Source organism: Leptonychotes weddellii, chromosome 11, assembly GCF_054177405.1.
Source record: "Leptonychotes weddellii isolate Sample4059 chromosome 11, ASM5417740v2, whole genome shotgun sequence".
In the NCBI taxonomy this organism is placed as follows: Eukaryota; Metazoa; Chordata; class Mammalia; order Carnivora; family Phocidae; genus Leptonychotes; species Leptonychotes weddellii.
In genome coordinates, this window is record NC_138379.1 from 43,144,640 (window position 1) to 43,170,739 (window position 26,100).

At 56.0% G+C, this 26,100-nt stretch overlaps 1 protein-coding gene across 3 annotated transcripts in view; it reads left to right on the forward strand.

Moving 5' to 3' along the window:
- The window catches only part of LMO1 (LIM domain only 1), a 43,914-nt gene extending 19,256 nt beyond the window's left edge, over positions 1 to 24,658 (forward strand). For 2 of the 3 annotated variants that reach the window (XM_081798644.1, XM_081798645.1), the window contains 3 exons: positions 16,447 to 16,660; positions 19,473 to 19,598; positions 21,053 to 21,437. In XM_081798644.1, coding sequence (XP_081654770.1) covers positions 16,447 to 16,660; positions 19,473 to 19,598; positions 21,053 to 21,158 — 446 coding nt within the window. In that variant the 3' untranslated portion in view covers positions 21,159 to 21,437. Of the gene's footprint in view, positions 1 to 16,446; positions 16,661 to 19,472; positions 19,599 to 21,052; positions 21,438 to 23,344 lie in introns of those variants that run through there. The other variant, XM_081798646.1, reaches the window with a different exon arrangement.
- The last annotated feature ends 1,442 nt before the right edge of the window (positions 24,659 to 26,100 follow it).

The window sequence follows — 26,100 nt, forward strand, 5'->3', positions numbered from 1 at the left end:
GGGACCACAACCTCTTCTCTGCAGGCCCCACATCCCAGCAGCTGTGCTTTCTCTTACGGGGGGTAAGGCTTTGGATTCCCTCCGCCAAGAGGAGAGAAACCCCCAGAGCATCAGCCCAGATGCAGGCAGATTTGAAATCTCTCAAATTCGCTAAGAGCAACAGCGACTGCAGGAGCTGGTGACAACTTCCTGCAGAGGCGGCTTTCTTTGGCCTTGGGAGGGAGGCAGTCGGTGTGGGCTTTGGATCCCAGTCCTGCTCTGCCTTCCTCTGGTGGTGAGCTGTCAGGCAAGTCTTGCTCTTCCACCCAGCGCTGTGTGACCCTGGGCCGCACCATGTGTCCTCCCCGAGCCTGTTTCCCCACAGGGAAACTAGGGCCCAGAGCGGCCTCCCTGCCCCTTGCGCAGAACTCAGATGGGAGACTATGTTTGCGTGAGTTTGGCCCATGGGACAGCACTGTGCCCACCCGAGGAGTAGTTAGAACATGGTGACTGCATAAAGGGAAGGTAGCTTCCACCCCTTACGCCTGAGGGGTCCCCTCAGCCCCAGGACCTGTAGGACTTCGGAGAAGTTTGGAGAAGCTGGGGGATCGTATCCCTTAAGGGGCTGCTTCCTGAGACAAGCAGCCCATGATGAAGCCATGAAGACTCATGGAACCAGGCTCATGCCTAGAACCCGGGCTTATGTCCTCTCGTCCCCATGGCACAGACATCCTCCTCTAGTGACCAGAGCTGTCCCGTCCCCTCCTTGGGGCTGGTCTGTGTGCTGAGATGAGGCCTGAGGTGCCCCAGCTTTCAACCTCCAGCCTCTGCGTGGCGGGGCGTGCCTGTCACGGCGTGGGCCTGGCGCCCCCTGTTGGCCAGGGTGCTTCATCTTCTTGAGTCACCCTCTCAGATGAGCCGCAAAGGAAGCGGTCCTGAGCCTGGGCACTGTGTGCGCGCTCTTCCTCCAGCAGTATTCGGTATTCGTTTCACCCAGAGGTAGCCTTGCCCAGTTCCTGCCTGGCCTCCATAGCCTGGATCCAAGCCTGCACACCCCTGTCCCAGGGGGGCTCCCAGGCTCTGGGAGAGGGCAGCCCTCCTTAGCTGAGCCTGGGCTGGGAGCCTGGAGGGCCTCACTGTGATCTTATTCATTATGCACATAGCCTAACTCGTGGTACCCAATGTGGGACAAGCTCAAGGTCTGAGAGAGGCACCCTCCCCCATGGGCACGCACAATTTGTGGGTAGGGCATAGGCCTCCGAAGATGCAGGAATTGCAACAAAAGACAAAACGTGAATGCAGTGGTGGAAGCAGACAGATCAGAGGAGAGTGGTGGATCCCTGGGAAACAGGGCTGGAAAAGTGGGTTCAGCCAGATTTCTGGATGGAGGGACAAGGAAGGCAGGCAAGGGGATGCTCTGGGGAGCAGCCAACGGGAGATGGGGGGAGCAGGGCCTGACTTCCCTGCGAGGGCTGACTGCTGCACCTCCCAGGCATCCTCCCCTGACCCTAGGACTCGACCTTCTTTTCAGCTGGTTTCTCCTGTTCTCAAAGGGGTGTTTGTTTTGTTTTGCTTTCTAATGGCTTTATTGAGATGTTTTTAAATGTATAATTCAGTGGTTTTTTATGCTTTAAAATGTATAATTCAGTGGTTTTTAGTGTATTCACAGTTGTGCAACCATCCCCTCTACCTAATTCAAGAACATTTCCGTCACCCTGAAAAGAAACTTCATACCCATTAGCAGTCACTCCCCATCCCCGCCCGCCCCCCGCCCCCCGGCCCCGGCAACCACAGATCTATTTTCTGTCTCTGTGGATTTACCTGTTCTGAACTTTTCATATAAGTGAAATCATACAACATGTGGTATTTGTGGCTGACTTTTTTCCTAGCCTGACATTTTCAAGGTTCATCCATGTTGTAGCATGAATCAGTACTTCCCTTTTATGACCAACTAATATTCCACTGTGTGTACATATCACATTTTATTTATCCACGCATCCTTTTTAGCTATTGCGAGTAATGCTGATACAAACATTCGTATACAAGATTTTGTGTGGGCACATGTTTTTACTATTTCTTGGGTATATGCTTAGGAGTGGAATTGCCGGGTCATATGGGAACTCTGTGTGTAGGGATATGTGTTTTTCATTTCAAATAAGCAGTGCCTGAGTATTTCAGAGAGAAATCCTTGGCTGTCTGAGCTTCCTTGCCTGGCCCCTCCTGGGCTGCTAAGTTTCGGGGGAACCCTGGGTAAGTCCTTTCCCCTGCTGGCTTCAGTTTTCTGATCTGTGACATGGGGTTCTCAGGGATCCCTGCTCACCTTAAGGGCCTCTGTTAGTACTTGTTACTTCCACAGCATGTCAGGGATTGCAAAGCATTCTGCTGCTGTTAGCTACTTTGGTTCCTTAGCCCTGTGAGTTGGGTGTCATGTTCCCATTTTGCTGACGGGGAAGGCAAAGCTCAGAGAGGCCAAAGGACCTGACTGAGGTTACATTGTGGGCCAATGACAGAGCCTGACCTTGACCCTGGACTCATGAGAGTCCAGCTCCCTTGCCTGAACTCCTGCCTCACGTGTGTCTCTGGGTGAGGCCGGGCTCTACACTCCGGAAAGGCCTGCCTGAGCCACCACCACGTTTCATGCCCCATCCTGGGCACTGGGAAATGAGGCCCCAGACATGGCCCGATGAGGGCTCCGAGGTAGAACGGTGCTATATGAATAAGGACTTGGCAAAAGTCCACTTGATAGCTGCGTGTCTTTGGCTAAGTCGCTCCACCTCTGTGAGCCTCAATTTCCCCAACCATAAAATTGGAACTGTAATTGCTACTCCTCACACTGGGGAATGTGCTGAGATGCTGTATATGAAGGGGCAAGTGTGCCTCCAGGAAAACAGAAGGTGTAACCTACACCCTTCGCACAGGTGGAGAGCTTGGAGAGGGTACAGAGTATTGCTGGACCATGGAGAAGTGGCTGGGCGGTTCAGGACCGATGCTAAGGAGGAGGCATCACCTGGGCTGGCCAGGAAGGTGAGAGGTGGGCGGTCTCCCGGGCAGGCCCAGTGTTCCCCAGCTTGGGGCTGCCAGAAATCAGGAGGGGTTTCCAGGGGACTCAAGAAAGAGCTCCCGCCTCCAGGAGAGTGTGTAGACAGGCCCTGCTGGTGCCCCCAATCCTCTCCCCGAGCCGGGCCCGTAGATGCCTGAGAGGGGGGGCTTGCATGACTGCCTTACTTACCCCGAGTGGTAATAAAACACTTTAAATTTATTGTGACATTTGGATTTAATTAAAAAGTACACACTTAGGGAAGTAGAACACAATGGGGAGAGAGGCAGGGTGGCTTTTCCCCTCCTTTCTTCCCCAAACTAATTAACGTTGTATTTTAAATTGTTTATGTGCTGCTAATCATCGTAATAAATCATTTATACTGAAAAAGACACACTCGGCTGTGCCCGCCGCGCGGGTTCCGCTCGCCGGCCTCTATCGCGAACAAATTGATCTGGAAGTGAATTTATTAACCACTGGGGAAGAAATCATTAGTGCTTTCTCTAAACATTCCCCAGGTACGCTTTATTGCTGCAGTTTATGCTGTAACTAAAAGGAGCATTACCCAAGCCCATGTTGTAATTTCCTTGCAGAGCTGGCAGCCCACTCCCAAGCTGGGGGGCGGGAGGGGTGGGGAGCCCTGGCCTCCTCTCCCATATGTGGTCCGGCAACCCCAGCCCTTTCCCTGTGCTCCTCATTCCAAAAGGGGCTCCGGGCTCCCTGGGAGGTCTCTGTGGGCCCGAGGCTTCAGCCACCCCTTCTGTCGTCTCTCAGCTGAAGAGTAGTAATTCACAGTCACTCGTGTTTATGTCTCAGGAGCGTGGCTTAAAGGAACAGTGGCCTGAGATTCAGAGAACTGGGGAGCAGGGGTTGTGAGGTCACTGGGGCCAGAGAGGCTTGTCATGGACCTGCTTCTCCACCCAGAGATGGAGAAGCCATCAGTGGTGGGCCGATCATACCCTTGGAGGAACAAATGTGGCTGAGCAGGGACCCAGGCAGGAGCAGGGGGACCACAGCTGAGGCTGCCAGGAGCGTCCTCTGCCGGCCCGAGCCTCCAAGGCCTTCCTACTACGGGCCTGGGGGCCTTTTCCAGGGTTTGGCTGAGCAGTCTGTTCTGCTCAGCTGCCTGATGAGGCCTGCTGCCTGGTGTGTCCCTGTCCATCTCACCATGCCAGGCCCAGAACGATACTCAGCACTCCACGATTGTCAGCTCCTTGGTGGCAGACACCATGCCTTAGATGATACGGCCTGCGGCAGCCACACCAGCTCGCCCAGCAGCCAGCTTGCCCTACCGACTCACATGCAGGATACTTTCTTTCCCTTTGCGCTGGGGGCTGCAGACCACTCTGACTTCACAGGGCCTGCTGTCCAAGACACACACTCAACAGCAAGCTTTCTCCCACCCGGTTTCTGGAAGGGAAATCCACTTCTGAACCAAGATCTCTCTGGGAGCCCGTGGCTGGTCTAAGATGCAAATCCTGCCTGTCCGACTCCCAAGGTCTTCTTCTAAATGGCTTCATCCACTGGTGACCCACAAGCCTCCTCAACCAGGTTGGGAGGGGGACAGGGATCTGGCCCACATAGGCCTTGCCTTCAGCTTCTTTCAGCCAGGTCTACAAAGGAGGGTGGAGCAGCCCCCAGGGTCTCAACAGGAAGCCTCAACAGGCACCTCAGAGGTAGTGCTGGGTCAGCAAGAGCCAAAGGGGCTCCTGTCCTTGTGACCCCTGGAGGTGGGGCACTTGTCCTCCCTTCCCTCGGCCAGCCGGTGGCTAGCAGATAAGTTCTGGATGCTTCGAGAAGGAAGCAGAACCCAGCATCTGGCTAGGCTGAGCCTGCCTGGAGGGTCCCCTCCTTGTGTCTGGAGAACACATTTAAAAGTTTGAATTCAAAATTGATTTTGAAGGGCCCTAATCTCTGATCCCCTGGTGCTCACGGTGTGTCTGCAGCTCCTGCCAGACTCTCGTTTTCTGGTTCAGCGCGTTAGTGCTCACGTCCCTGATGGCTGTGAAATTGAGACTCGTCTGAGAGTCCATGCCCTCCTCCTCCTCTGCAGAGATTGCAGGCCCCTTGGGAGCCCTGTTCCGTTAGATGGGTGACGTGGGCTTTGCGGGTGTCCAGGGAGCAGCTGAGTTGCTGTCTGGGGAACACAGCTTCCAGACGCTTCCCTGCTGATTCCCCACAGCTGTGCAGCTCCAAGCAGCATCCTGTCAAGGGGCCTGGGGGCTTGCTTCAGCAGCCCAGGATAGGATAGGGTTTGGTGGAGGCTACAGATGAGAAAGGCTTGGGCCTGGGGTTCCCTGTAGTAATCCCTTCTGTAGTAATCTTTGGGGGCCTTTTCTTCCCATTGGCCCCCAGAGGCTCAGACTTGGCTGGGAGGGGAGAGTGGTCACACCCCTAAGCCAAAAGGACTCTCAGGTGGGGAGTAGGGGAGGCTAGGTCTGTGCCAGGGGAGGTGGGGTGTCTAGGCCACAGGCACAAAGGGAAAGACTGAGCTGCTGAGGTTACACAGATGACTGAACTTTGGGGCTCTACGTCCACCCCCTGAGGATTGGGATGGAGTATTTATGTGCAAAGGGACATTCAGAGGGGGACTTCATTCCTCACAGGTCTGCAGGGGTTGAAGAAGAGGATTGCTGTCCCTTGATCTAGGGGTAGAGGGTTTATATTTGCAAAAGAGCTGTCATTTCTCAGTTGGAGCCCTGGGCTGGGCATCTCATTATTCCAGATTGAGGATGGCAGGACCTAGGCACTGCCACAGTTAGCTCTGCTTTGGCAGAGCCACAGAGCTATAGATGCCTAGCGGGGTGCGGCATGGGGCAGCAACACGCCCGATTAAGGCTCCCATCTCTGGGGAGCCTGCCTATCTGCATCAGTCCCCTCTGGCCAGCAGACTCTTACCAATAATATCTGGATAGATTCTGCTCCGTCTCTCTATTCATTAACTGAACTGATAGTTAAAAAGGGCTCAGTGCTGGAGACACAGTGGATGAATAAGACAGGACTCCCAAAGTAGGCCTTTGTGGCACTTTCATTCTCATGAGAGAGACCGATCATTTGTCGTAAGTACAATCACAAAAAAAAAGTAAAACAATTACAAATTATGTTTAAAAACTCAGAAGGAAGTGACCAGGGAGTCATTTCAGTAAGGAAATAAGGTGATCGAGGAAAGCCTCTTTGAGGAAGTGACATTTAAGCTGAAGTCCAAGGATGAGAAGGAGCCAGCCACATGAAGAGGCAAAGAAGGGTATTCTGGGAAGGGGGGGGGACAGCATGTGCAAAGGCCCTGAGGCAGGAGGGAGATCTGGAATGTGGCTGGCACACAGTATGGGAGGTGGAGGCAGGGGCCAGACCGCATGAGGATATCATAGGCTTGTTGAAGAGGGTGGATGTTATTCTCAGCCCACTGGAAATTATGGAAGGGTTTCAAGCTGAGCAGTGACCTGACCTACTTTGTTTTGAAACATTTCTGTAGCTGCTCTGCGAAGAATGGATTGTAGCTAGTAGACATGAGAGGCTGGTAGGGAGCTATGCCGATAGTGTGGTGAAAGATGGTGGTGGCTCTGGAAATGGACGTGAGAGGCAGGCTGGGGAGTGGCAATCAGCAGGCGAGAGGGAGTGAGGATGATGGAAGATCTGAGGGTGACCCTGAGTCTCTGGCCTGAACATCTGGGTGGGTGACAGTGTTAGTGTGATGAGGGGAAGCCTGGGGTACGGGGACAAGAGCCGGGTTTCGGGGAGGAGAGGTAGAGTCCCGTTTTGGACCTATTGCTTTTGAGGTGTGTCTGGGACTTACAGAAACAACCAGAGAACTGGAAGAGAATGCCTGCACTCATCCTGCAGGTAACTATGCACTTAGCTGAAACATCATTCCCCTGACGGACTCCAAAGAACACCTGCAGCTTCTAACGTTTCTAAGTCCCCCTCACCGAAGAATGGCAGAAACGGCGTGTCTCTGGAGAGCAGGTTCCATTTGCACCTGCTCGAGTGCATCATCCAGGCCCCTGCAAGGTCTAGACTGGGTCCCCTAAAGCCACCACCAGACACCAGGCTGTGCTGGGTTTGGCGTCCCTCAACAGCGAGGGCCGATGAGATGTGCAAGGAAACTCCTCAGCCCCTTCAACTCCAGACACTCGAGGGTCACTGCAGGGTCAGGCTTTAGGACACATCATTCTGAAGGAGGTTTGAGCCCCCAAAACGTGCTGCAAAAATACACCTTCATAGGAAATGGCTCCTCTGGGGGGCACTGGGGCCCAGAGGCCTGTCCTGCCCTGATGTACCCCACAAGGGGTCTTTAGAACTTTCCTCTTTTGCAAGGACCAGATTGGGTCCAAGCAGAAGTTCACTTTCCCCACCACTTAGGAAAAAGGTGATGCCATTCTGCCTCTGGCAGGGAGATAGAGCAGGAAGGGGGTGGGGCCAGACGCCTGGGTCCCAAGCCCCCACTTGGCCACTCCCAGGCTTGCCCTTGGGCAGGTTGTGTGATTTCTCTGACCTTCGGGTCATCAGGAAGATGAGAGTTAGCGAGTGTAAAGCACTGGGCACAGAGTGGGCAATAAAGGCTATTGTCATGCAGTTGGACGTGACAATAGCGGCTGCAGGTGTATGGGGACAGCATTGGATGGTGCTTCCCCCTGCCCTGCTGTGGCGGACTGTGGAAACTGGAAGGGACCTAACACTTTAGAGAAGGCAATTATTGCTGGACCTCCTTTCAGCTGCTTACCCTGAGCTGGGCCCTACTCTAGGTCCCCCTCCCTCCCCTCTTCCCTCATTCACACACCAGCCCCTGGCTGTTGATTGAGGGCCCCCCCCAGCAATTGGGGTCTGGGTCTGGAGCCCCCAGCCCTCCCCTCACAGCTCGGCCCACCCCCCTGAGGACATGTGCCGTCTCAAGGCTTCTTTGTCCCTCTCCCGGCTGCGATGCAAACATCTTAGGTCTGCCTCTACTCTACTCTGCCTCTACTGCCTTCTGGTCCCCATCCCCTTTCTGGCCCCACCTCGAGGCCCTTCCGAGGTCCCACAGCAGCTGTAGCTTCTGTGGGACCGCCAGCTGAGCAGAAGTGGCCTGTGACCCACCAGACCATGTGGACTGTGCCCTGCCTGGGCCATCATTTCTCCTGTTCTTATCCCAGGCCCTGCTCTAGGCGTGCCCCCGGCCCTCACCCCAGATCATTCTGGCATCGAGGCCACACGGGGGACCCAGACGCCGCCCCAGTGAGCCTTCCTCAACCCGTCTGTGCAGAGAAGCCATGGGGCGTGGGCTGGATGAGAACCTGATCTCCGGAGTCCTCCAGGGGGGAATTCAGTCCCTGCCCTGCGGCCTCCTAGTTGTGTGACCTTGGATAAGGGCTTGAACCTCCCTAGGCCTCTGCTTCCTCGTCTGTTGAATGGGGGTCATCATTAGGACGCCAGAGTGAATCTGAGGATTCCCTGAGATCACGGGTGTCGTGAGTGCTGAGTAAACAGTGGGTTTTATGAAGAGGCGTCCAAAGTCCTGGCCGAGGGGTGCCCATCTCAGTTCTTTATTTTTTTCTTGGAGGTGTAACGTGTATGCAGTAAAATGCACACGTCTCAAATGTTCAGTCCAATGAGCTTCTCCGTTTACGTGCACCCCTTTAAACACCACCCAGATCAAGACTGGGACATTTCCAGTTCTTCACCGGGCTTCCTCACACCTCCTGCCAGGTGATAATACACACCATTATTCTGACATTTCTCAGCGCAGATCGGTTTTGCCTGTTTGTGTAATACATATAAATAGAATTATACAGTATATACCTTTGTGTCTGGCTTCTTTCAACATTATTCCATCTGATTCATCCATGTTGTAGGTGTATCCGTGATTCCGTCTTTTTCGTGGCTGTGTGTTACTCCATTGTGTGGGTGCACGATAGTGTATTATCCATTTTACTGTTGATGGGCATTTGTGGTGTTTGCATTTGGGGCTGTTATGAAGAAAACTGCTCTGGACATCCTTGTATATCCTCTCTGGTGGGCATAAGCTGTCATTGCTGGTGGGGGTAAACCTAGGAAGAGAATTGTTGGATCAGAAGACATAGATCATTTTTCTTAGCTGATTTTTTTTAAAAGATTTATTTATTTGTCAGAAAGAGAGAATGAGAGAGAGGATGAGAGAGAATGCTCACAAGCAGGGGGAGCGCCAGGCAGAGGGTTAAGCAGGCTCCCCGCTGAGCAAGGAGCCTGAAGCGGGACTCGATCCCAGGAGCCTGGGATCATGACCTGAGCCGAAGGCAGATGCTTAACCGACTGAGCCACTCAGGCGTCCCTTAGCTGATTTTTTTAAGCCACTATATCAAACAGTGTACTTCATGTCCATACATTGTACTTCATGTCCATTCATTTAATCCTCAGAGTAATTCTTTAAAGTGGGCTGTCCTCATTTAGCAGGTAGGGAAATTGAGGCAGAGCTGGGAAGTGATGGAGCCAAAGTTCAAGCCGAGGCCATCTGTCTGCAGGGCCCACAGTCTTTGGGTCTACACCGCCTGCCTCTTCTCCCAGACCCCCTTGAAGGGACAGTGCCAGAGCCAAAGGGGCCAGTCCTCCAGTGAGCTGGCCGCCACCCCCAGCATCCCTCCCCTGGCCCAGTGGGGAGTTGGAGGCCACGGGAGCCCGACTCTTCTCCCTCATCTCACGCAATGAGCACACCACCTGCAAAAGGGTGCGCGGAGGGGTAGTAATGAACGTGCTCTAGGTGGCTGTAGCCTTGCGTTTCAACAGTTGTTCTCATTGGCTTTTGATTCCAAATGAGTAGGAAATGCTATTAGTTCAGGCCTCGCCTGCCGCATGGCAAGGCCCTGGGATAGGAGTGCAGTGAGACGAGAAATTGTGGAGATAAAACTGGTGTGAAATGGAGGCTTCTCACAAGGCTGGATGTGTCCGTGCGAAATGAAGTTACTTCTGAGAAAACGAGATTTAAAGAGATTCTGCAGAATTAGATTACACTTTCAAATTTCCTTATTAAACAGGATTGATGCCATGGAGGGGCCGCTGGCTGGTTCTGTTTGGGACCCTACTCTGCCGTTCTAGGCCCAGGCGCGGGCCCATGTGGGCACAAACACCTTGCACGTTGGCCGCGACCCAGATTCCCCAAGCCCGCAGACCCCACCCCGCCCCCAGCGGCTGGAGAGGGGATGCGATATGTGGGGCGGCCTTTCTGGAGAAGAACCAGCGCTCCCAGGGGTCATCTTGGGTAAAACCCAGGGGCTCTCGCCCTTCCATTTCCTTGGGAAGGTGGTGTTGAGAACAGGGGCACCAGGCCTTTTACTCGTGGATTTTGCTCAAATCAGAGCTCGATTTGAGCTACGATCTACTTTCTGGAAATGTTGGTTTTTTTGAAAGGCAGTAAAGGTGCATGTGACTGCTTGTGCATAGATGTGTGTAATGAGCACGCCCATCATGCGTGTGCTCGGATGCGTGGATGTGTCTGAGTACTGTGCTGGGTTGTGGAATAAACCACACGGTCCCCCCTCTCGTGGACCCAGCCTACATGCATGTGATTACGTGTCCCCACACAAGTATCCGTGCGCTGCTGTGCGAGTCCTGCGTCCGTGTTGCTCTCTGTTTTAACGCCTCCCTCCTGGGTCCGCGAGCACAGGAGGTTCCCGGCACACAGCCTGACCGCACAGCCGATCAAGCCAGTGCTTGGGCCCTGGAGACAGCCGGCCAGGATTCAAATCCCAGCTCTGTCCCGTACTAACACTGTGACCCCTGACAGGCTGGAACCTTCCTTGGGTCCTGTTGGTAAACTGGGAATAATAATAATAACGGTATCTATCTCACAAGGCTGCTGTAAGCCAAGCACTAAGAAGCTGAGCCCTGCTAGCTCAGTCAGCCTTATCTCCCAGCAAGTTGCCCTTAGGCCTGGGGGAGGCCAGCTTCTGCCCTGGGTGGCCGTGCTGTGGTGTGGAGAAGCACTGCTGGGACACTTACAGAGATGACGAGAAATGCCAAGGTGACACCTGGCCGCAGCCCCCAAGGAGCCTGCCCTGAGCTGCCACAGTGATCTCTTCCCACCTGCTTGCCTGTCATCCAGGCGGGGCTGCTTCCTTCTACGCACGTCCGCCGTGACCACGGGACTGCCCTTTGGGTCACGCTGGACTCTAGCTGGTGCCTGTGTGACTTTAACCAGGGTGGCACACTCAAATCCGTGTATTTGCCTCAAAGTTCGTGATCGTCACTATTTGAGGGACCTGAGATGGAGCTGTGACTAAGGTCATCCCTTCCCCTGTGCCAGATGGGGTGACACTAATCAGAGCTAACTGTTGACTGCCGGGTCCAGTCAGTCCTGAGCACGTCACATAGATTTACTCCCTTATTCCTCATGGCAACTCTATGAGATGTGGACTGTTTTCATACTCATTTTACAATAAAGAAAACTGAAGCACAGAGGAATTAAAGTCACACCATCAAATGTGTCACAAACCCAAATTGAACTGGCCTGTATCCTTCAAAAATGCTGGTGTCTTGAAACACAAAGAGAGGCTTAGGAATTCTTCCAGATTTAAGTAGACTAAACTTGACAAGTGAATGCAGTGCATGATCCAGAATGTTATTTTGCCATTAGGGTTTTATTGGGGGAATTGGTCAGATCTGAATGAAGTCTGCAGGTAATAGTGTTAGATCAATGATAATTTCCTGGTGGTGTTAATTGTACTGTGGCTAAGTGAGAGAATGTCCTTGTTTTTAGGAAATACACATCAAAGTATTTAGGAATGTAAGCCTTCCTGTCTGAACCCAACTCACAAATGACTCAGGAACAAAATTATAGGTAGATGTATAGAGAAGGATAAAGCAAATATGGTAAAGTGTTCCTATTTAGGGAATCTAGGCAAAAGGTGTACAGGAATTCTTTCTATTTTGCAACTTCTCTGAAGGTTTGAAATTGTGTCAAGATAAAAAGTTACAGGAAAAAGGAAACAAGGGTCAGAACAGGGGGAGGGCATCCTGGGATGCATATTAATAATAGTCCCCAGTCCCCGTGTCAGTCCCCCCTGGAAGCCAGACTCGGCTGTGGCTTCATAAGCATGACCTTGTTCTGTCCTCACCACCATCTGTGTGAAAAGAGACCTTTTTGGCTCCCATTTCACAGAAGCAAGTCAGAAAGATGAGGGATTTGCGCCAGGCCCTCCAGCTCCTTGGGACAGCGCTCAGGCTGGAAAGCAGGCTCTGGGAGTTCAAGCTCCGGGCCCTGCGCCTCACCCCCACTGCTGACTCTGAGTTTGGGTGGAGAGTGGGATGGGTAGGACAAGGGATTTCTTCCTGGGGCCGTGGTGGAGGTCAGGTGCCGGGATAGAAGCCGACCAGGTCCATTTGCAGGATGGAGAGGGATATTATTCCAGGATTCTGCAGGCACCAGATCCCGAGGTGCCAAGCAGGACAAAATGGCACGTGGGAGGGGGCCCCGGACCTCGGGATGCCAGCTGGAGCAGCCAGTGGGGGCCGCAGTGGCGCAGGGCATAGCTGGGAGTGACCGGGGGTGGGTGGGGTGGGCATTCTCGGGTGGAGGACTGGCTTTGGAGGAGCTTGTTCGAGGCAGGAGTGCTCCCCAGCTGGGCTCAGCCTGCTGTCCACGCTGGAGGGAGGCATCAGGGGGAGTGGGAGCCAGGGGGGCTTGACATGCCCGATATGGGGGGCAGCGTGGCCTGGGGTAGCTGGGCAGAGATTGCTGAGGACGTGAGTCTGGCCGGGCAGACCCCTTGGGGCGTCCAAGTGAAGAGGAGGGCTTCTCTCCTGGCTGGAGGGTGGGTGCAGGAAGAGCCAAATGACCTCTGGCAGTCCCTCCTGGTCGCTGGGACTGTCTGGCTCTTCCCCAGATTAAAGAGCTGAGGGTTTGAGTGTCTGGCAGCCAGATGAGTCAGACTGGGAGGCTGCTTCCTGCTCCTATCAGCCTGCCTGGCATAGCGGCGGGCTAGGGGTTTGGCCTATCTCCCTCAAATGGCATCCCCCCTCCCCACACCCTGAGATGGAGGGCGAACACACGGGCTATGTGAACCGGTTATTTTGCAGGGTCCTGTGTGTCCCTGAGCGTGTGCTTGCGCGTGCGGGCAGGCTCAAACATCATCCATTGTAAAATATCAGTGTTTTCATGGGTGAGTAGTAATTACTGGGTAATGCTTTAAAACCTTTCCTGAAGGAGCGCAAAGCTGTTTTTTTCCTAAAGTCAGGAGTACATTAAAAGGATTACCATGTAGATTTGATTTTTAGATAACACTAAAATGGATCCCAAATGGACTTCAGCAAAGGGATGCTATCTCCTTAATGGAAAGTGCATGGCCCAAGGCTCAGCTCCCAGAGCCAGGCAGGGGAGGGAGGGAGGGAAGAGGTGTCTGCAGGGCTGACTGGCGGGCTGGGTGGGGGCTGGGGAGGCAGGGCGGGGAGGGCGAGCCCTGACCCTCTGGGGAACATCTCACTCCCATTTGGGGAACAGGAGACCAGAGATGCCCCCTTTAAACCTCCTTGCCTTTCCAGGAGTGTTTTCAGGTCTCCTGAATCAGCCCAGTGAGAGAGCAAACACAGTGTGGGTGCCCAGTAAAGAGGAAGGGGTGAGTCAGACTTCTCCCAGGACCTCAGCCTTTCCAGGCAGAGAGAGCCCAAGGTCCCCGTATGCTCCGGGAGCTCCTTAGCCAGGCTAGCGCTGGAGGTCTGTGCCTCGGTGGACATCAGACACTGTTTGGCAGGAAGCCTTGTGGCTTCTTAAGAGTTCTCCAGGGCCCAGGAAGCAGAGTTCCCAGGCCTTCCGGAGCCCGGCGGTGTGCCAGAGCCAGCCCAGGCACAGCCAGGGCGCAGGGGACCTGGGCTAGCTTGTGGCTTCGCTCCTCACGGCCTCCCTGGGTCCTGTAGGTTCCAGGCCGGGCCAGCTAGGGCTACAGACCACAACTCTGCGGGCTCTGCGGCCGGGCGTGCTGGGGCCTGAGCTCAGAAGGCCAGCCTGGCCAGGAGCCATGCCAGACGGAAGACGGAGCAGGACAGACACTTCTGGTGCTGGGGTCCCTCCTCGTTTCGGTGTATAACTTAGTGGATCCAGTGTATCCCCTGCTTGTGGACATTCTAGTTACTCACACACCTCCTGCTAGTGATAACACAAGGGTAGAGCCCTGGGCAGGCGAGGGGGGCCGGGCCTGCTGCCCGTCCAGGTACCAAGGGGAGAACCAGCCTTGGCGGAGCTCTCGTAGAGGCCAGGCCTGAGGTTTTCCAAGTTGGTGCGTGTGTACTTCTAGCTGTGTGGGCTGGGTGCTCCCTTCACGGGACCCAGGGACAGTGGTCCCCCCCGGGACCCACAGACCTCCTCACATCCAGCTCTCCCGACCCCTCCCCTGTTTGCTCACAGCCGGTTCCTCCCCGTAGGCCTGGCCTCGGAAGGAGCCCTTCAGAGCCCCCTTAGCTCTCAGGGATGCCCGCTCCCCAGCTGGCTTCCTCGGCCGCCTCAGCTCTGTGACCAGACTGCGCCCTGCCGGAGGGGACACAGGCAGGCCTGAGGACATAGTCATCCTCAGCCCCCTCACTCTCTCAGACCAATTAACTTTTAGGGCTGCATTAAGGAAATTAGGCAGCAAGCGTCCCAGCTAACAGGCCCTGCGGGGTCTGGAGCAAGGAGGCAGGAGAGAGCCCGCTGCTGGCCAGTGCTGCCTCCCCTCGGCCGTCACCTGTCCTGCTCCTGGGCCCTAGAGGGCCCCCTCCCCAAGAGAGGTCTGAAGAGGCCCCAAGGCACAGCAGCGGGGAGGGCCCCCCGAACCAGCTGGATGATGAGTGGCTTGCACTAGACCTGGCCTTCAGACCTTCTGTGCCTCAGTTTCCCCATCATGCCTTGGAGCATTTGCCCGGAAGAGCTCTCAGGGCCCTTCTGACCTGACATCTGTGGATTCTAAGACGGAGGCCCCTTGGAGGCTGACTGTCTTCGGACGTCTGAGGAAGGGTCAGACACCAGCAAGAGGGAAGGGGAAGGAAGCAGCTCAAACTCTGGGCGGAGGGCAGTGAGCAGAGGCAGGGATTAGAGGGATACCAGGGAGTGGGAGCTGAACCCAGAGCCCTCGAGAGCGCTGGGGTCCCTTGGAGAGGAGGGGGCCAGGAGGAGGGCAGACTTCATGGGCTTGGTGGAGAGCCAGAGAGGCAGGAAGGGGTGGGCTGTTCCCTCCAGAGAGGACTCCTCCGTGCTCCCAAGCCTTGGTCAGGGAAGGCGCACACCCCCACCCCCATTGTCTTCACGAGGGGTTCTCAGGCAACTCCTACAGGTACCCCCACCTGCCCTCATCCTCGGTCTGGACTCCGAGACTCCCTGCATTTCCCTCCAAGCAGTCTTTACCACATTCAAGCCTCAGGGCTCCACATTCGATGTCCAGACTCAGGATGACCTCTGTCCCCACCTCCTCCTCAACTGTTGCTCCCTGAGATCACTCCTTGTGGCCCCAAGGCCCGGGACTAGGAGCCTGAGCCTCTGTGCACATGCCTGCACGTGACTGCGCGCTATGCCTGTGTGCGTGGGGTGTGCATGAGTGCACACACTTGCCTGCTGGGAGGTCAGCTTCTCCTTCCAATAAACTCCATGCTGAAATTCTTACCCTTTGTATTTTTTCTTATACGTTGAGAAGCATGCATGGGCCCTGGGAGGGGGCCCATGGCTCAGAGACCCGTGTCCTGGTGGGAGGAGCAAGGATTCAGAGACTCAGAACCTCCCCATCCTCAGGCCAGGGCAGGTAGGAAGTTTGAATCTAGCTAGAAGCATTCCTGGGGGAGAGTCCCGAGGAGGCCAGGCCCAGCTGCCTCCCTGCACACTCCCTCCAGGAGACCCAGAGCTCCCGCTCCCCCCTGGGAGTGTCAGGGGGTGCCCCACTTGCTTTCTGATCCCGCCACAGTTTTACGTGAGTCAGGCTCAAAAGCCTGACTTTTGAGGGTAAAATGGCCCAAGGCACAAACTATGTCAGGAAGTCTTGAGGTAGCAAAAAGATCTGGGAGTTCTAGTGGACCCCAGCCCGTTGTGAGATTCAGTTCTTGGGGCCACTGGGAGAGCCAGTCAGATGGCGGCTGCCTGTGGAGAGTTTCAGGCCTCCTGTCGAGCAGGCCCCACAGAAGGCAGTGGCCGGGTGGGGAGAAACAGCTCAGGGGGACTGTGGGCCTTGGGGCTACATGGGTGCTGTGCAGCCAAGCAGATGCGAGACGCGGGGCTCTGCAGTCTGCCTACAGCTTCTGGAAGGACCTTCGCAGGCCAGGGGAACAGCCTGTGCCATGCAGCTCAAAGGACAGGACCTGGGGCCAGGCAGGGAGCTTGTTGGGGAGCGAGTGAGCACTCTGGGAACCCCCGCCCTGGAGGCGGCAACAGGGAGAAGCAGGGGGCTCCCATTCCTCGAGGGATGGGCCCTGAGGCCCGGAGCCACAGAGTCCATCCCGTGTCCATCTGTCTGCCGTCCGTCCATCCACAGGCGTTCCGATGCTCTCCGTGCAGCCCAAAGGCAAGCAGAAGGGCTGTGCGGGCTGCAACCGCAAGATCAAGGACCGCTACCTGCTGAAGGCCCTGGACAAGTACTGGCATGAGGACTGCCTCAAGTGTGCCTGCTGTGACTGCCGCCTGGGGGAGGTGGGCTCCACCCTCTACACCAAGGCCAACCTCATCCTGTGCCGCCGCGACTACCTGAGGTGAGTGAGGTGAGCCTCCCGCTGGCCCCGCCCCCCGGGCCTGGCACGGCTCCGCCCCTGCCTTGAGACCCAGGCCCTGAGTGCTCATCTCCGACCATCCTGGCCCGGCTCTGCTCCCCCAGATGTCCACAGAGCCCCGAAGACAGAGCCACACCATCGGCTGCTTGGCTCAGCGCCCAGCACAGGGCCTGAGCCAGCCTTTGCGACTGTGGGGCACCTGAGATAAGTTTCCCAAGGGCACCAGCCTGGCTCTGCCCGTCTTTGCCAGGTGCTTCTGACCCACCCTGTCCCTGGAATCTGGGAGGGGACACCTCAGAGGCCTTCAAGGAGCAGGTGGGGAAGCCCTGACTTCCCCGGGCCCCTCCTGCCTGGTGAAGTCTCCTTGCCTCCTCTTCCCTATGCCCAGCGGGCCCTGGCATTAGACATCTGGGTGCCTGGGCGTCTGGCAGGTAGCCAGACCCTGGGAGAAGGACCACTGATGTTGGAGCTTAAAGACCTGGGTTTGAACCAGCTCCGGACCCTCTGGCTTCTGACCTTCTCCAAGCCCCAGTTTGTCCCTCTGTGAATAGTATGAAGACTAAAGCTTCCCCAGCTCGCATTCCTTGGAGCTCTAACCCACCCACCCCACAACCTGGATCCTATTCCCTGGGGCTGTCTCCCCCAGTTAACCCTCCCTTAGGCCATTTGTGACATCAGCAAGGCTGGGAGGAGGCCACAGAGTGGGGGCCTTGGCTGAGACCCAGCATCTACATTTGGCGGGGTGGTGGTGGCCACATCTTGCGAGGAAGGAAGGCCTGTCGTACTAATTAATAGGTCGGGCAAGGGCTTTGTGGGGCCCTCCCTCTGTTCAGGTCTGGGCTGTGGTAGGGGGCAGGGTTATCAGCAGAGGCTCCCCTACTTTCGGGAAGAGCCTAAGGCTTACCAGCCTGCACCTTCTCTTTCAACTTCTGCCTTCAGCTGGAAGCTTTTATTATTTATTTATTTTTTTTTTTTTAAAGATTTTATTTATTTATTTGAGACAGAGAGAATGAGAGACAGAGAGCATGAGAGGGAGGAGGGTCAGAGGGAGAAGCAGACTCCCTGCCGAGCAGGGAGCCTGATGCGGGACTCGATCCTGGGACTCCAGGATCATGACCTCAGCCGAAGGCAGTCGCTTAACCAACTGAGCCACCGAGGCGCCCCAGCCGGAAGCTTTTAAAGTGTCGCAGTAATCCAGGATCTGTGACTCAGTGCTCCTCGCTGGGCTGGAGGAAAGGGCTGAGGCCAGGAGGAGGGGCTAAGGAAGAATATTTCTGGGGACTCGCCCCTCGATGACCTGGAAGGGGCCTCCAAGTGGGAAGGTCTCGGACATCCCCTGGGGGCTAAACCTCCTGGGTTGAGGAGAATTGGCACACTGACCAGTGAGTCCCCAGGACCTGGACTGGGGTGGGGGGAGGGGGGAGAGGTGGGCAGCGCAGGATGGGCTCGTCAGTAGAGTCAAAGCACCTGCAAGCATTCTGAGCCCTGCCAGCTACTGCAGCTTGAAGGTATTTTTTCTGGGCTCTGGCAGAGGCCAAGGAATGACTTTGGGGCCAGGTAGGTCAGTGGGCTGGGCTGGGGGGTGGGGCTTGCTTGGGCTGCTCCGTCCCAGAGGGGGGCTGTCCGAAGCCTGCCCCGTCTACAGCCATGGGGGCGTTGGGCTGGGGGCAGTGAGGCCCCCCTTGGCAGGCAGATGTTGTGGCCCAGTCTTTGTCTGCCTTAATCTGAGCCACCAGGCAGCTCAGGCTGATGAATAATGGAGCCAAGCTCATCTGCAGATGCCTGAATTTGAGCTGGACAAATCAGGGATTAGAGGGTCTCTCGCCCGCCTCTCAGCCCCCCTTGCCTCACTTGGGGCTTGCTCAGCCAGTGTGCAGAAAAGAGGCAAGGAGGAGCCTGGCCGGCTCTGACCATTGGAACCCCGGCCCGAGACTGGCCTGCTTGGGGAGAAAGTGAGTGCCCCATCCCTGGAGCTCGGCAACCAGCAGCTAGGAGGGAATGGCTGCATGAAAGAGGCCTTGTGCCAGATGGCCTTGGAACTTTCTTTGGGCATCAGTCCTATTTTAGAAGCATTTGAACAGGATCACCTAGTCCAGCACCCCCTTTTGAAAAAGGATACACTGAGATCCAAGAAAAGGAAAAAGGAATCCAGGCAAGTCACCCATGAGTTGGTTGCAGAAAAAAGACCACCCCTTAGGGTTGTTGTCAGGATTAAATGAGTTGATCTTAGTACAGCCCTCAGAACAATGCCTGGCATGAGGCAAACCCACTCGGTCGAGGCGTTCACTAAGTGGTCCGTGACTGAGAGTTAACTGAGGTTTCCACAACAAGCCTGCAAAGGATGCGCTTCAGTCTCCGTTTTAAAAAATAAATGAGGCTCAGAGAGACCCATGAGCGGCCTGAGGGCAGGTGGACTGCCCCCCGAGTTCATGCCTGTGTGACTCTGGAGTCCTCGCTCATGGCCAGCCCTGTGTTCTTCCAGTGGCCCTGGGTCCCAGTAGCCTGACCCCAGTGGGAGCCTGTGAGGGGGGCCTTGACAGCCCAGGCCAGGGATGGGCAGTGTCATCCAGCCCCCGAGCCCCTATGCTCCCCTCCCTGGGTGGCTGAGCCGATTTCTCTGAAGCCCAATCTCTTCGCGGAATCTAGAAGCTGCCCTCTGTGCTCCTTCTCCCTTGCCTAGGCCCACCTGCTAAGCCCACGGGAGTAGGGACCCGCGGGGCCCTGGGTAGAGGCAGCTGCTCCGCCCCCCAGACGCTGTCAGGCCCCTGAGCCCCCTGCGCCCTTCCCTTGGCAGGCTTTTTGGCACCACAGGCAACTGCGCTGCCTGCAGCAAGCTGATCCCAGCCTTCGAGATGGTGATGCGAGCCCGGGACAACGTCTATCATCTCGACTGCTTCGCTTGCCAGCTCTGCAACCAGAGGTGAGTGCTGCGCCTGTAGCAGACCCCAGCTGACACGTGCTGGGGCAGCGCGCTGTGGGGGTGTCCGTGCAAATGTCCACGGGCTCATAGGGCACGTTGTCTTGAGCATGCATGTGCGTGTGCGTGTTCCGTGTGGCCGGATGTGTGCCCTCCAGCACTGTTGTGTGCGTGTCTGTAGGGCCCAGGTCTGAGCAGTGTGATGGCTCACGCGCACATGAGCTTACTGTGTATGTACATTGTGTCGTGCACGTGTGTGGATTTTTAAACGTACACGGACAAGGCAGGTATGGGTGTGCTGTGTGCATGTGTGTGCATGACGGATGAGTATGAATGCGAACATGCTTAAATGCGCATGTACAAGGGGTCTGTGTGCACGCCCTGTGTCCTTGGGTGTCTGCCATTTGTGTGTGCATGCGTGTACATTTTAGTGAGAAGGTGTTCGTGTGCCTGATGGTAGCAGCTACCCACCCCTGTGATTCTGGTTCCAGCCCAGCCACTTTCTGATCCCTACACAGTGTCCCAGCCCCGCGGGAAGCCCCAGGGACTGAAGGAGCCAGAACCCCTCAGCCCTGTCTGGGGACCTAGCACTGGAAGACAAGCCCTTTTCTCAGGAGCCCCCATGTCAGGAAGGAGCTCATGCAAGTGTTCCCAGAGGATGAGGTCCTGAGGGACCTGCAGGGAACACGGAGGGGGATCCCTGGGGGCTTGGACAGACCCGCCACTAAGAGGGCTCGGTGAAGTTGCAGTGCCACCTGGTGGTTGGATTGGGATCTGCTGGGACTGGGCCCATGACCCTGGGGTCTGGTTGAAGCCCTAGCCACCCTGGGGACATCTTTGGGGAAAGGGCTGAATCCTCCAATACTTTAGAAGGACTGGGGGTGGGGGGTGAGGGTAGCAAAGCAAGGCCTTTTCTGGGTGGGAGGGAAGATGGTGGGACAGGGTCACCTCCTCCTGGAAGGATGCTTCAGGAAACCTACAGATTCTGTTCAAAGGAAGAGTTTCATGGAGTCATCCCCTTAAGTTGGGGAAAGGAACAGGATAGAAAAATCAACCATTTTACCACTTCCTCCTTCCCCATTTCTACCTCTCGGTCTTTTTCTCTTTCTTTGTCCTTCTCTCTCTTTCTCCCTCTCTGGGACTGGGGTAGGTTATTCCTACACCTTCCTACCAACCCCACCCCTCCAGGGAAGACCCAACTGTGGGCCAGACTTGTCTGTCTGTCTGCCCTACACCCCAGACTACAGGGGCCTGGCTGAGGACTGGGCTGACCCAGGGTGATTGACCAGGTTTGCTATGAGACCTTTGGGGATCCCTTCTGGAAAGTTGAAGGAACAAACTCTCCAGGACCTCAGTTCTCAGATGTCCACCTCCTGGGCTGGGCTGGGGCCTATCTGCAGCCCCCACCATCCACTGGGACCCCTCCATGGCCTCTCTCTCCTGCTTGGATTTTCCAGATTTTGTGTGGGAGACAAATTCTTCCTGAAGAACAACATGATCTTGTGTCAGATGGACTATGAGGAGGGACAGCTCAATGGCACCTTTGAATCCCAGGTTCAGTAATGCCCGGCGCCTGGCCTCCAGGCCCATCTGTCCGTCTGCCCGTCTGCCTGTCTGCCCGTCTGCCCACCTGCCTGGCCGGCCAGCCACTCTCCTGCCGATTAGAACTCCTCCGTCCTCGATGGGAGGGATGGCCCTTCCTCTGCCGCCCGTCTGTGTGTGACCCCTCCTGGGGCCAGGCTGGGCCTGTACAGTCTGTCTTCTGTATATAAATGGGAACATTTATTTTATGAGAAATGTAATGCGATTTTATTACTGGCGTGGATTAAACTTATGAATGTTTCCGGGGAGGTTACTGTGCGTTGATCACCTGACTGACACAGACCTGGGGTCCCTCCCCTCTGCTTGGGAGTGAAACAGGGCCCTCCCTTGGGCCCCTCCAAAGCTGGACATGGAGCAGGGCATGGGACTCCAGTGTGTGCTATTGCTGAGCAGGGCAGGGGAGCTCCAGGTGGGCTTTAGGGGGTAGAAGCTGGAGGGAAGAGGACAAGCCCACGCATCCCATAGCCAGAGGTGGGACTGGGGGTGTCCTCCCCTCCCCTGGCCCCCAAGATAAAGAGAGGCAAGATGAAACCCTCCCTTCCCTGGGTTCCTGTTTGACCTCCCTCCACTGAGGCCACCAGCCAGGAACTCAGCCTTGATCTCCCCCCACAGTAAGACCCCGAATCCTGAGCCTTCTACCATGGGAATACCATTCTCAAAACCCTCTTCCCTTTCAGGGTGATGGACAGCTTTTGCTGTCTCCTCCCTGCAGCTTGGGCCTGCTCTGGGGCCCACCCTTCTGCTCTTCTGGGTGAGCGAGAACAATCCCGTTGGCCTGTATTCAGCCCACGCAGGCTAGAGGCTTTCATTCATTCGTTCAGCAAACCTTAATCCACTCTGTCTCAGCCCCATGCTGCAAGCACCAGACGTGCGGATGAATCATGGATCGGACACAGTCCTTGCCCTTGAGGAGGGAGAAAGCCAGGAAAACGAGTGGAGCCCAGCACAGTGAGGACGAAGCCCGCAGGGAGACCTGGGACGGGCCGGTTGCCTTCCGCGGAGCGGCAGCACTTGGACAACTGTGGAGAGTCAGAGAGCCCGTCCAGTGGACACACGCAGGCAGACAGATCTGCGCGCCGGCCTGCAGGAGACCCGGACACGCGAGCAGACGGGCGGGTAGGCAGAAGTAGGCGGGGCCAGCAGCCCGCTGCCGCCCTGGGCGTGGTCCGTGCACCGGGCTCCCCGGGGGCCGCAGGACGGCTGTCTTGCTCTCCGCTGCAGCCGCAGCACCAAGCATAGAGCCTGCACCCGCGAGGGCAACGCTGAGTGGTATGAAAATAGGGACTCGTTGGATCCAAAGGCCGGACGGGGAAGGCTGTATGGACAGGCTCCCCCCACCGTCAGGCCACTTGCTTCTCCTCCTCCGGGGACTGTTCTCAGCCTGGCCTCGGCCCCAGAGCCCAGGGCGGATGGAGCCCGCCCACTGCTTCTAGCTCTGCCTGCTCCTGGATGGGGAACCGCAGGTCACCCTGCCCCAGGCCTGCTCCTCCACTGGGAGTGATGTGGGAGCATGGCTACCTCCCCACATTGTGGTTTTGTGCCCAGTGGTCCAATCCGTGGGCAGGGATCGCTAGGGTCAAGGATCTTGGGGTAAGGGTTCTCATCCGTGGGGCATCCCCCTTCTGTGACAGAGCCACGCCCGCCTGTGTGACAGAGAAGAGGGGCAAAGAGCCAGGCGGCCTGGCCGCAGTGGGGGTTTTGTGTGTGATGTGTCTGATGTGACTGTGGAACTGGGGAGCTGTGTGTGGCCGTGTGAGATGGGGCCTGAGTCGGAGTGCATGAATTTGCAGGCTGGAGTCTGTCGTGAGGAATTTTCTCGCTCAGCTTGGAAAAGTGAATCATTTCCCTGAATGGGTAGCAGGACACTCCCCGCCCCCACCCCACCCCCACACCGTGCAAGACCCTCCCTGGGCCCTCAGGCCAAGGAGGGCTCTGCCCACTCCTAGGCCCCCAACTCCTAACTTCAGAGTTTACTGCAGATGAAGTTGTAACACAAGTTAATTACATGGTTATCGAGAGATAACGGAGACACTCGAATGCAGTTTCTGGGCAATTACAATTGTTTCCAACAGAGTTCCCATATTGCAGCCATGAAATAACATGTCGTTTTGCAGTAATTATGTAATTAACTTGTCTCACCGCTCTAGGTTGCACAACAATTAATTCACTCACAATGAGATAGACTCAACATCAGGCAGCCGGCCTCTGAAAGCCCCCGAGAGCAGAGCCGGCCTTCTAGGAGGACCCCAGCCCCATTCTGCCCACCGTAGACCCTGCCAGGGGGCTTCCTCAGTTCAACATGCGGTGGAATGTGCCAGATCCAGCACCATGGCTCCACTTATGGCTGTGTCATGGTCCCCATCCAGGACGTGGGGCTCATCTGTTTCTCAGGGCAGCCATGAGGCAGAGATCTAAACTGTGAAGTGCTGTTTTTACGAGAGCTGGAGTTACCATCCTGGACATCATGACGTGCTGAGTGGGAGACCCTTCGCCTGGGAAGTCCCGCAGCAGTCCACAGCTGCTCCCAAGAAGAGGCCACACAGGCCTTGCAGACATGCGACTGGTGTGGAACCAAAGGGAAGGCAGGGGGTGGGCAGAGAGGAGGCTGGGCTCTTCCTGTAGCAGGCAGCAGGGCAGGGCTGCTGGGGCTACTTGGGGCCAGGGATTATGCTCCTGGGGAGTGCCCCAGGGGCTCCCAAGAAAAGCCTGATCCCCCTCCCCAGCCACAGTGGCATAGGGGAAACTTGGTTAAGTGCAGGGCGTGAATGTCTCTGACCCGGCTCTCCTTGGGGCTGCAGCAGGAGACTTCCTGTCTCCTACAGGGAGATAGGAAGTACCAAGCATGGACAGCTAGAGGCTACAGCAGCCCGAGCCTTAGCCCGGGCCACGTGGGTGGTGGCAGTGTGGACGGACGAACATCATGTGGTGGTTGTGCACGGTCCCCTCTTGCTCCAGCCAGCCCGAGGGACCCCATCTTTCCTCCCTGCTTTCCTTGGTGGCCTGTGTCAGAGACACCCTAACAAGGGGCCTGGCACCCACGGAATATGGTGCCTGCTTATCCCCACTCCTTGGCCGGAAGCTGAACCACATAGTCTGTGTTTGGAAAGAAGTTTGATTCTAATCTTGACAGTGCTGCACGGCCCACCATGAAATCTCTCTTCTCCCAGGCCTCGCCCCAGAAACTGTGCCCCACATCATGAGATGCACAGGACCCACGGCAGAACCCACATGAAATTTCTGCCTAGGAAGTCTGGTCTCTGCGTGGAGACAATTGCTTTCTCCCTTAAAGCTGTCAGTGATCGTCACAGCCTGACTGTCTATGTCTGGCATGGAGTGCTCCCCAGCACCACCCATCTAGGGACGCTGCCACCAAGTGAGGGTAGATTCAGGAAAGATGCTTTGTGCTGCAACTGTGCATGACCTCTAAAACTACAATTGCCTAAAAATGAATGATAAAGATGGACTGCTGTGAAGATCAGTTGGTCCAGAAAAATACTTGGTCAAGCCTGGTTTAATCATGAGAAAATAATCAGATGAAACACACACACACACACACACACACACACACACTACACAGAGCTCAAGAGTGCTAGATAATCAGAAGCCCCTGGACAAGGTAATCCCTGTGCCTGGGGTTCATGCTGCCTTGTCTCAACAAGGGTGGGAGTCTCTTGCCCCCCAGATGTAGGGTTGAGGGTATCCCAGATCTCTCAGACTCCCAAGAGTCAAGTAGACTACAAGTCGATTGTTCCTGAGCTCCCTCCTGTTGCTGCCGTATTCGTCACCCAGCAATAGCCCCTCCAGCCTAGCAGCACCTCTGTGTTCTTGCCTGCTCCTGCGGCCACGCTGAGCTCCCTCCGAGGCTCCAGTGGTCTCCAGCACTCACCACCCCTCCCCTCCGGGCTGGGGCTGGTGCTTACGCGAGTTTCACATCACACGTCTTTCTGTGGTTTCTCCTTTTCACACCTGCACCTGCTTCACGGAACAGGCGACCTCCCTTGCTGACACTTGCCTCTGGACCCTCTCCAAGGGCTCAGGGCCAGACCTAGGAAGGGGAATGCAGGTGCTGCTCAGCACATCCATCAGGACACGAGGGCAGAGCGAAGGGCGCTTTACTACGCAACTGCCGTAGCAGGAAAAAGAAACAAGCTGAGGCCAGGTTTCAGGCAGGAAGGAAATCTGCAGCTCAGAGAGAGAAATGAGCTTTTAAAGCCTATTTCCCGTGGAGGAAAACAGACTTGGATTCAAATACTTTGGACTCTCCCAAATGGTTTTTATTCTGGGGCATCAGCCTTTCCCTTTATGAACCATAGTGAAAAATCCTCTGAGCTGTGGGTTCCCCCAAATACCAATTTCTTCCTCTCTAGACCCCCCTCCCCCACCGCAGGCTGCACACCTATGCAAGTCTTCCCATGGGTGCCGCCTGGACCTCAATTCTCTGAGCTTAGATGCTCCCAGCCCAACCCAACAGCCCAGTCTCCACACTATCCCACTGGCACTGGGTTTGGCAGACCTTGTGGCCTTTGCAGGAAAAGTATGAGCCCTTTGGCTGCTGGTGGCACTGGGTTGGGGTCTCTACTCCTTCGGTCCCCTGCCTTCTCCGGGGGTACAACTAGTTTCCAGAGAGGAACTGGTCCAGGGGCTCCTGCCTGGGGCTTGATTTACATTCTTTCCTCCTGAGTGGGGAGCCCCTTTGGGACCTGGGTTTCCTACAGTTCTGGCAAGTGCAGGTTTGTCTTTCTGAGAGTCTGAAGGTGCTAAGGGACAGAGGCAGGAACATTCCCGGGGCACCCTCTTGTTGTAACAGTCTCCCTGCTGCCCTTGGGGGATATGGGGCTCTCCCCACAGGGGGTCTGAGGGCTCCTCAGAATGACCCAGGATCCCCACCTCCTGCCTCCCGATC